This window comes from Pollachius pollachius (genome assembly GCF_949987615.1).
Source record: "Pollachius pollachius genome assembly, chromosome: 6".
In the NCBI taxonomy this organism is placed as follows: domain Eukaryota; kingdom Metazoa; phylum Chordata; class Actinopteri; order Gadiformes; family Gadidae; genus Pollachius; species Pollachius pollachius.
This window is the reverse complement of record NC_136939.1, coordinates 3243316-3254598: the sequence shown is the minus strand read 5'-3', so window position 1 is coordinate 3254598 and position 11283 is coordinate 3243316. Positions and strand designations below refer to the sequence as shown.

The 11283-nt window shown below is 38.5% G+C and overlaps 1 protein-coding gene across 2 annotated transcripts; it reads right to left on the bottom strand.

Annotated features, from left to right (window-relative positions):
- Positions 1-1004: 1004 nt before the first annotated feature.
- On the bottom strand, positions 1005-11283 carry cwc15 (CWC15 spliceosome associated protein homolog). 2 transcript variants are annotated; one of them, XM_079738593.1, is made up of 7 exons: positions 11236-11283; positions 10338-10480; positions 9884-9996; positions 2656-2756; positions 2366-2476; positions 2024-2157; positions 1005-1342 (listed from the first exon to the last, which is right to left on the bottom strand). In XM_079738593.1, the coding sequence occupies exons 2-7, from the start codon at positions 10466-10468 to the stop codon at positions 1213-1215; spliced, it is 720 nt and encodes a 239-aa protein (XP_079594719.1). In that variant the 5' UTR covers positions 10469-10480; positions 11236-11283; the 3' UTR covers positions 1005-1212. The 2 variants fall into 2 exon arrangements, with proteins under 2 accessions (XP_079594719.1, XP_079594720.1); XM_079738594.1 differs by having other exon boundaries at positions 10338-10483; positions 11236-11261.

Here is an 11283-nt window from a genome sequence, read left to right as displayed (position 1 = left end):
CCCCGTCACCTAGAGACCATAACACCCCCACCCTAACCCCGTCACCTAGAGACCATAACACCCCCACCCTAACCCCGTCACCTAGACCATAACACCCCACCCTAACCCCGTCACCTAGAGACCATAACACCCCCACCCTAACCCCGTCACCTAGAGACCATAACACCCCCACCCTAACCCCATCACCTAGAGACCATAACACCCCCACCCTAACCCCGTCACCTAGAGACCTTAACACCCCCACCCTAACCCCGTCACCTAGAGACCATAACACCCCCACCCTAACCCCGTCACCTAGAGACCATAACACCCCCACCCTAACCCCGTCACCTAGAGACCATAACACCCCCACCCTAACCCCGTCACCTAGAGACCATAACACCCCCACCCTAACCCCGTCACCTAGAGACAATAACACCCCCACCCTAACCCCGTCACCTAGAGACCATAACACCCCCACCCTAACCCCGTCACCTAGAGACCATAACACCCCCACCCTAACCCCACCATCTAGAGACCATAACACCCCCACCCTAACCCCGTCACCTAGAGACCATAACACCCCCACCCTAACCCCACCACCTAGAGACCATAACACCCCCACCCTAACCCCACCACCTAGAGACATAACACCCCCACCCTAACCCCGTCACCTAGAGACCATAACACCCCCACCCTAACCCCGTCACCTAGACCATAACACCCCACCCTAACCCCGTCACCTAGAGACCATAACACCCCCACCCTAACCCCGTCACCTAGAGACCATAACACCCCCACCCTAACCCTGTCACCTAGAGACCATAACACCCCCACCCTAACCCCGTCACCTAGAGACCATAACACCCCCACCCTAACCCTGTCACCTAGAGACCATAACACCCCCACCCTAACCCCGTCACCTAGAGACCATAACACCCCCACCCTAACCCCGTCCCATAACTTTGTCCTGTATCGATGCAGTGAGTATCTCAACAGGAGGCGATCAAAAAGAAAGCACGACATTCAAAAGACACAAATCCTGTTTATTGAAATTAATTAAAAACCGGAGCAGGCAGGAGTACTCGAGCTCCAAAACAAAGGTCATCCTCAAACAAAAAGTCATCTGTTAAAGCCCCGGAGAGGCCGTCGGTGGCCGGCCTCAGTGCGTGTGTCTATGTACAATGCGTCCATACAGAGCGCTGTGTTGCAGGGCGTGAGGGGTCTGCTCCTCTACTTGACGTACTTCTCCATGAACTTCTTGTGGAACTCGGAGCGCAGCGTGTCGTTGATGAAGCGCTTCTCCTTCCTGGCTTCCTCCACCCCTTTGGCGCAGTTCTTGAAAACCACATCGTCGTCCCACCTGAGGAAACAAAACACAACGGCAGGTCATGAGGGGGCCTGAAACAACAACAACAACAACAACACCAACACCACCGCCGGCCCGGGACCAATAGTACGAACGGTTCTGGTAAACGCTACCGCTGGTATGAGTGGTCCTGATAAACGCTGGTACCACTGGTATGAGCGGTCCTGATAAACGCTGGTACCACTGGTATGAGTGGTGCTGATAAACACCAGTACCACTGGTATGAGTGGTCCTGATAAACACCAGTACCACTGGTATGAGCAGTCCTGATAAAAACCAGTACCACTGGTATGAGCAGTCCTGATAAAAACCAGTACCACTGGTATGAGTGGTCCTGATAAACGCTGGTACCACTGGTATGAATGGTGCTGATAAACACCAGTACCACTGGTATGAGTGGTCCTGATGAACACAGGTACCACTGGTATGAGTGGTCCTACTGGTATGAGTGGCCCTGATAAAAACCAGTACCACTGGTATGATCGGACTGATAAACACTGGTACCAGTAGTCCTGATAACCGATGCCACTGGTACCAGTGGTCCTGATAAACGATGCCAGTGGTACCAGTGGTCCTGATAAACGATGCCAGTGGTACCAGTGGTCCTGATAAACGATGCCAGTGGTACCAGTGGTCCTGATAAACGGAGCCACTGGGGGCCACTGGGAGCCCTACCTCCTCTTGACGCTGAAGGCGGCTGGGTTCTGAGGCTGGACGGGCTGAGGCTGTCCAGCCAGGTTGATCAGAGGATTCCCACTCAGGATGTTCTCCATCCGGATCCTCTCCTCCTCCGCCTTCTGCTCGCGCTCCTGGGAACGCACACACACACACACACACACACACACACACACACACACACACACACACACACACACACACACACACACACACACACACACACACACACACACACACACACACACACACACACGTCAGTGTCCGTCAGCCAGGTTTGGTCCTGAAGAACACCAGGAGAGCCGGTGGTACGACGGAGAACACCTTGAGGAACATCCTCACCTTGCGCTCCAGCTCCTCGGCCCGCTCCTTCTTGATCTTCTCCAGCTCTGCGAGCAGCGCCGCGGTGTCGTCGTCGTCGCTGTCCTCATCCGAGTCCTCATCCTCGTCGTCCTGTGAGGTCACACAACATGGCCGCCGGGAGGGTTACCTCCACTCAAGACTTTGAAACACAGCGTCTGAGCGCAGGGACGTTCAGCCGTACGGATGGCTGAGCTTGCACGAATACTAGCTGATCGTCTGAGCATCAAATGAGCGGGAGGAGAGCTCCGAGGAGCGACGTAAGCTCTTACATCTGTCAGAGGGTCGTCAGCGTCCAGGTTGGCTGCGGGGATCTGGTCCAGTCTGGGCCTCTTTGAGGACGATGAAGACGACGATGACGAGGTGGTGTGGTCTGAAGAACCAAAAATACGTCACGTTCACGGCTGAACGCTTAGGAGCTGAGGAGCTTAAAACTAAAACCAGCTTGTTATGAAAGACTCGTTTACTCTGGGGTTCCCCGAAGAACGGTCACCCCAATCAACATGTCTGTAATATATAATTTTGTCTGTTATATATCAAAGCCTCTGTAATATATCATTGTGTCTGTTATATATCAAGGCCTCTGTAATATATCAGTGTCTGTTATATATCAAGGCCTCTGTAATATATCATTGTGTCTGTTATATATCAAGGCCTCTGTAATATATCATTGTGTCTGTTATATATCAAGGCCTCTGTAATATATCAATACGTCTGTAATATATCAACATGGCTGTAATATATCAACGTGTCTGTAATATATCAACATGTTTGTAATATATCAATGTCTGTAATATATCAAAATGTCTGTAATATATCAACATGTCTGTAATATATCATTGTGTCTGTTATATATCATTGTGTCTGTTATATATCAAGGCCTCTGTAATATATCAATACGTCTGTAATATATCAACATGGCTGTAATATATCAATGTGTCTGTAATATATCAACATGTCTGTAATATATCAATGTGTCTGTAATGTATCAATGTGTCTGTAATATATCATTGTGTCTGTAATATATCAACATGTCTTTAATATATCAATGTGTCTGTAATATATCAACATGTCTGTAATGTATCATGTGTCTGTAATATATCAACATGTCTGTAATATATCAATGTGTCTGTAATATATCAACATGTCTGTAATGTATCATGTGTCTGTAATATATCAACATGTCTGTAATATATCAACATGTCTGTAATGTATCAATGTGTCTGTAATATATCAACATGTCTGTAATGTATCAATGTGTCTGTAATATATCAACATGTCTGTAATGTATCAATGTGTCTGTAATATATCAACATGTCTGTAATGTATCAACATGTCTGTAATATATCAATGTGTCTGTAATATATCAACATGTCTGTAATGTATCAACATGTCTGTAATGTATCAACATGTCTGTAATATATCAACATGTCTGTAATGTATCAACGTGTCTGTAATATATCAACATGTCTGTAATGTATCAATGTGTCTGTAATATATCAACATGTCTGTAATGTATCAATGTGTCTGTAATATATCAACATGTCTGTAATGTATCAATGTGTCTGTAATATATCAACATGTCTGTAATGTATCAATGTGTCTGTAATATATCAACATGTCTGTAATGTATCATGTGTCTGTAATATATCAACATGTCTGTAATGTATCAATGTGTCTGTAATATATCAACATGTCTGTAATGTATCAATGTGTCTGTAATATATCAACATGTCTGTAATGTATCAATGTGTCTGTAATATATCAACATGTCTGTAATATATCAACATGTCTGTAATGTATCAATGTGTCTGTAATATATCAACATGTCTGTAATGTATCAATGTGTCTGTAATGTATCAACATGTCTGTAATGTATCAATGTGTCTGTAATATATCAACATGTCTGTAATGTATCAATGTGTCTGTTATGTATCAACATGTCTGTAATGTATCAATGTGTCTGTAATATATCAACATGTCTGTAATGTATCAATGTGTCTGTAATATATTTACATGTCTGTAATGTATCAATGTGTCTGTAATGTATCAATGTCTGTAATGTATCAATGTGTCTGTAATATATCAACATGTCTGTAATGTATCAATGTGTCTGTAATATATCAACATGTCTGTAATGTATCAATGTGTCTGTAATATATCAACATGTCTGTAATGTATCAATGTGTCTGTAATGTATCAATGTCTGTAATGTATCAATGTGTCTGTAATATATCAACATGTCTGTAATGTATCAATGTGTCTGTAATATATCAACATGTCTGTAATGTATCAATGTGTCTGTAATATATCAACATGTCTGTAATGTATCAATGTGTCTGTAATATATCAACATGTCTGTAATGTATCAATGTGTCTGTAATGTATCAACATGTCTGTAATGTATCAATGTGTCTGTAATGTATCAACATGTCTGTAATGTATCAATGTGTCTGTAATATATCAACATGTCTGTAATGTATCAATGTGTCTGTAATATATCAACATGTCTGTAATGTATCAATGTGTCTGTAATGTATCAATGTCTGTAATGTATCAATGTGTCTGTAATATATCAACATGTCTGTAATGTATCAATGTGTCTGTAATATATCAACATGTCTGTAATGTATCAATGTGTCTGTAATATATCAACATGTCTGTAATGTATCAATGTGTCTGTAATATATCAACATGTCTGTAATGTATCAATGTGTCTGTAATGTATCAACGTGTCTGTAATGTATCAACGTGTCTGTAATGTATCAACGTGTCTGTAATGTATCAACGTGTCTGTAATATATCAACATGTCTGTAATGTATCAACGTGTCTGTAATATATCAACATGTCTGTAATGTATCAACGTGTCTGTAATATATCAACATGTCTGTAATGTATCAATGTGTCTGTAATGTATCAACGTGTCTGTAATATATCAATGTGTCTGTAATGTATCAATGTGTCTGTAATGTATCAACATGTCTGTAATGTATCAATGTGTCTGTAATGTATCAACATGTCTGTAATGTATCAATGTGTCTGTAATATATATCAACATGTCTGTAATGTATCAACGTGTCTGTAATATATCAACATGTCTGTAATATATCAACGTGTCTGTAATGTATCAATGTGTCTGTAATATATCAACATGTCTGTAATGTATCAATGTGTCTGTAATATATCAACATGTCTGTAATGTATCATGTGTCTGTAATATATCAACATGTCTGTAATGTATCAATGTGTCTGTAATATATCAACATGTCTGTAATGTATCAATGTGTCTGTAATATATCAACATGTCTGTAATGTATCAACATGTCTGTAATGTATCAATGTGTCTGTAATATATCAACATGTCTGTAATGTATCAATGTGTCTGTAATATATCAACATGTCTGTAATGTATCAATGTGTCTGTAATGTATCAATGTCTGTAATGTATCAATGTGTCTGTAATATATCAACATGTCTGTAATGTATCAATGTGTCTGTAATATATCAACATGTCTGTAATGTATCAATGTGTCTGTAATATATCAACATGTCTGTAATGTATCAATGTGTCTGTAATATATCAACATGTCTGTAATGTATCAATGTGTCTGTAATGTATCAACATGCCTGTAATGTATCAATGTGTCTGTAATGTATCAACCTGTCTGTAATGTATCAACGTGTCTGTAATATATCAACATGTCTGTAATGTATCAATGTGTATGTAATATATCAACATGTCTGTAATGTATCAACGTGTCTGTAATATATCAACATGTCTGTAATGTATCAATGTGTCTGTAATGTATCAATGTGTCTGTAATGTATCAATGTGTCTGTAATATATCAACATGTCTGTAATGTATCAATGTGTCTGTAATGTATCAATGTGTCTGTAATATATCAATGTGTCTGTAATGTATCAATGTGTCTGTAATGTATCAACATGTCTGTAATGTATCAATGTGTCTGTAATGTATCAACATGTCTGTAATGTATCAATGTGTCTGTAATATATCAACATGTCTGTAATGTATCAATGTGTCTGTAATATATCAACATGTCTGTAATGTATCAATGTGTCTGTAATGTATCAATGTGTCTGTAATGTATCAATGTGTCTGTAATATATCAACATGTCTGTAATGTATCAATGTGTCTGTAATATATCAACATGTCTGTAATGTATCAATGTGTCTGTAATATATCAACATGTCTGTAATGTATCAATGTGTCTGTAATATATCAACATGTCTGTAATGTATCAATGTGTCTGTAATGTATCAACATGTCTGTAATGTATCAATGTGTCTGTAATGTATCAATGTGTCTGTAATGTATCAACGTGTCTGTAATATATCAACATGTCTGTAATGTATCAATGTGTCTGTAATGTATCAACGTGTCTGTAATGTATCAATGTGTCTGTAATGTATCAACGTGTCTGTAATGTATCAACGTGTCTGTAATGTATCAACGTGTCTGTAATGTATCAACGTGTCTGTAATATATCAACATGTCTGTAATGTATCAACGTGTCTGTAATATATCAACATGTCTGTAATGTATCAACGTGTCTGTAATATATCAACATGTCTGTAATGTATCAATGTGTCTGTAATGTATCAACGTGTCTGTAATATATCAATGTGTCTGTAATGTATCAATGTGTCTGTAATGTATCAACATGTCTGTAATGTATCAATGTGTCTGTAATGTATCAACATGTCTGTAATGTATCAATGTGTCTGTAATATATATCAACATGTCTGTAATGTATCAACGTGTCTGTAATATATCAACATGTCTGTAATGTATCAATGTGTCTGTAATATATCAACGTGTCTGTAATGTATCAATGTGTCTGTAATATATCAACATGTCTGTAATGTATCAATGTGTCTGTAATATATCAACATGTCTGTAATGTATCATGTGTCTGTAATATATCAACATGTCTGTAATGTATCAATGTGTCTGTAATATATCAACATGTCTGTAATGTATCAATGTGTCTGTAATATATCAACATGTCTGTAATGTATCAACATGTCTGTAATGTATCAATGTGTCTGTAATATATCAACATGTCTGTAATGTATCAATGTGTCTGTAATATATCAACATGTCTGTAATGTATCAATGTGTCTGTAATGTATCAATGTCTGTAATGTATCAATGTGTCTGTAATATATCAACATGTCTGTAATGTATCAATGTGTCTGTAATATATCAACATGTCTGTAATGTATCAATGTGTCTGTAATATATCAACATGTCTGTAATGTATCAATGTGTCTGTAATATATCAACATGTCTGTAATGTATCAATGTGTCTGTAATGTATCAACATGCCTGTAATGTATCAATGTGTCTGTAATGTATCAACCTGTCTGTAATGTATCAACGTGTCTGTAATATATCAACATGTCTGTAATGTATCAATGTGTATGTAATATATCAACATGTCTGTAATGTATCAACGTGTCTGTAATATATCAACATGTCTGTAATGTATCAATGTGTCTGTAATGTATCAATGTGTCTGTAATGTATCAATGTGTCTGTAATATATCAACATGTCTGTAATGTATCAATGTGTCTGTAATGTATCAATGTGTCTGTAATATATCAATGTGTCTGTAATGTATCAATGTATCTGTAATGTATCAACATGTCTGTAATGTATCAATGTGTCTGTAATGTATCAACATGTCTGTAATGTATCAATGTGTCTGTAATATATCAACATGTCTGTAATGTATCAATGTGTCTGTAATATATCAACATGTCTGTAATGTATCAATGTGTCTGTAATGTATCAATGTGTCTGTAATGTATCAATGTGTCTGTAATATATCAACATGTCTGTAATGTATCAATGTGTCTGTAATATATCAACATGTCTGTAATGTATCAATGTGTCTGTAATATATCAACATGTCTGTAATGTATCAATGTGTCTGTAATATATCAACATGTCTGTAATGTATCAATGTGTCTGTAATGTATCAACATGTCTGTAATGTATCAATGTGTCTGTAATGTATCAATGTGTCTGTAATGTATCAACGTGTCTGTAATATATCAACATGTCTGTAATGTATCAATGTGTATGTAATATATCAACATGTCTGTAATGTATCAACGTGTCTGTAATATATCAACATGTCTGTAATGTATCAATGTGTCTGTAATGTATCAATGTGTCTGTAATGTATCAATGTGTCTGTAATGTATCAATGTGTCTGTAATGTATCAATGTGTCTGTAATATATCAACATGTCTGTAATGTATCAATGTGTCTGTAATATATCAACATGTCTGTAATGTATCAATGTGTCTGTAATGTATCAATGTGTCTGTAATATATCAATGTGTCTGTAATGTATCAATGTGTCTGTAATGTATCAACATGTCTGTAATGTATCAATGTGTCTGTAATGTATCAACATGTCTGTAATGTATCAACGTGTCTGTAATATATCAACATGTCTGTAATGTATCAATGTGTCTGTAATATATCAACATGTCTGTAATGTATCAATGTGTCTGTAATATATCAACATGTCTGTAATGTATCAATGTGTCTGTAATGTATCAATGTGTCTGTAATGTATCAATGTGTCTGTAATATATCAACATGTCTGTAATGTATCAATGTGTCTGTAATATATCAACATGTCTGTAATGTATCAATGTGTCTGTAATATATCAACATGTCTGTAATGTATCAATGTGTCTGTAATATATCAACATGTCTGTAATGTATCAATGTGTCTGTAATGTATCAACATGTCTGTAATGTATCAATGTGTCTGTAATGTATCAATGTGTCTGTAATGTATCAACGTGTCTGTAATATATCAACATGTCTGTAATGTATCAATGTGTATGTAATATATCAACATGTCTGTAATGTATCAACGTGTCTGTAATATATCAACATGTCTGTAATGTATCAATGTGTCTGTAATGTATCAATGTGTCTGTAATGTATCAATGTGTCTGTAATGTATCAATGTGTCTGTAATGTATCAATGTGTCTGTAATATATCAACATGTCTGTAATGTATCAATGTGTCTGTAATATATCAACATGTCTGTAATGTATCAATGTGTCTGTAATGTATCAATGTGTCTGTAATATATCAATGTGTCTGTAATGTATCAATGTGTCTGTAATGTATCAACATGTCTGTAATGTATCAATGTGTCTGTAATGTATCAACATGTCTGTAATGTATCAATGTGTCTGTAATGTATCAACATGTCTGTAATGTATCAATGTGTCTGTAATGTATCAACATGTCTGTAATGTATCAATGTGTCTGTAATGTATCAACATGTCTGTAATGTATCAACGTGTCTGTAATATATCAACATGTCTGTAATGTATCAATGTGTCTGTAATGTGTCAATGTGTCTGTAATGTATCAATGTGTCTGTAATGTATCAATGTGTCTATTAAATCCGTGTTTTTGCCCCTCCAGGCCCACCTCGGGGTCCCCTCTCCCGGGCCTTCTCTCGGACCACCACGCGCTCCCTCTCCTCCAGCTCCCGGCGGAAGTCACGGGCACGGACCTCATCCTGGTTGTCCTGGGTGGGCTGCCTGGGGGGACGACAGCAGCATCAGCACCAAGACTCTGAAGACAAAGTAACGCCCCAACCCTTCATCCAAAGCAACTCCTCGTGGTTTCAGACATTTACATTCGGGGCATTTAGCAGACGCTTCCATCCAAAGCAACTTTCAATAGGTTAATTTGTCAGAAGAAACAGTAAGGATGTTCATAGACACAAGTGACAGAACCATATGAGGCAGGGGTTAGGGCTCATCTGGCAGCCGGAGGCCTACAGGGAGACATTGGGGCTGAATCCATAACCTTTCAGCAGAGATTCACACCCTGACCCCTAGGCTACGGCCCTCCGCTCAGCTCAGTCCTGCTCCCAGACCTGTATTTGATCTTCGTGTGTCCGGGCAGGTCGCGGCTGGAGTACTGCTTGGACAGAGCACTCAGGTCCCCCTCTCCCTTGCCCCGCCCCCCCCGGGCGGGCTCGAACGTGGGTCTGGCGGCTGTTGTCATGTTGGACGGCTGCTGCTTGGTTTCAAACGCAAGGGTTAGGGTTAGTTAGTGTCAGACCAAACCGGTCAAACACGACAGTCCTACCTCAACAACAGACTCCTCAATAGGGCCTCAGACTGTCACTTGGATATCTGTGAAGTTTGTGTATTTGTTTTTACACTTTTCTGTAAAGATGCACGTTTGTTTAGATGTGCATCTACGGATCATTTTATTTGCTTTGTTGGTCCTTTCCATCTTTAGTAGAGCAATATCGTGAGTCTGAATCAATGTCCCTCGTGATTAATAAAGTACTCGAGACACACGTCAGATTGGAGAACATCTAATGGTCGGCTGGTTGATTAGTATGTCTTTATACCTTAACAGGAATGGAAGGCAACTTGTTTTCTAGCGTACCAACATAGCAGCACACTATCACTGATACATATTAACTATCAGGCTACCAATAAATACTAATACATACAAACTATAAGGCTTCCATTTAACACCAATACATGCATCAAGCAACTGGCTTATATTAAGTTCTAATTAATAAAAAGCATCAGGCAACCATTAAACGCTAATAAATATATAGTGTATCTCCGAGAACAAGGCTAGCTGAAGTTAGCTTGTGTGGCTAGCTCTAGGATGGATCTAGACGGATTAGTGGATTTCAGCGAAGGTTGAGTCACGGAGAGGCAATGAGATAATAACGAGACATAACTTATTCATTCATTGTTAAAAAGGATCTAAACTATGTTTTATGAACGAATTAGAGACTTCATACAGACCTGGTGCTACACGAGGAAGCGACAACAGACAACAGAGTAACAGCGCAA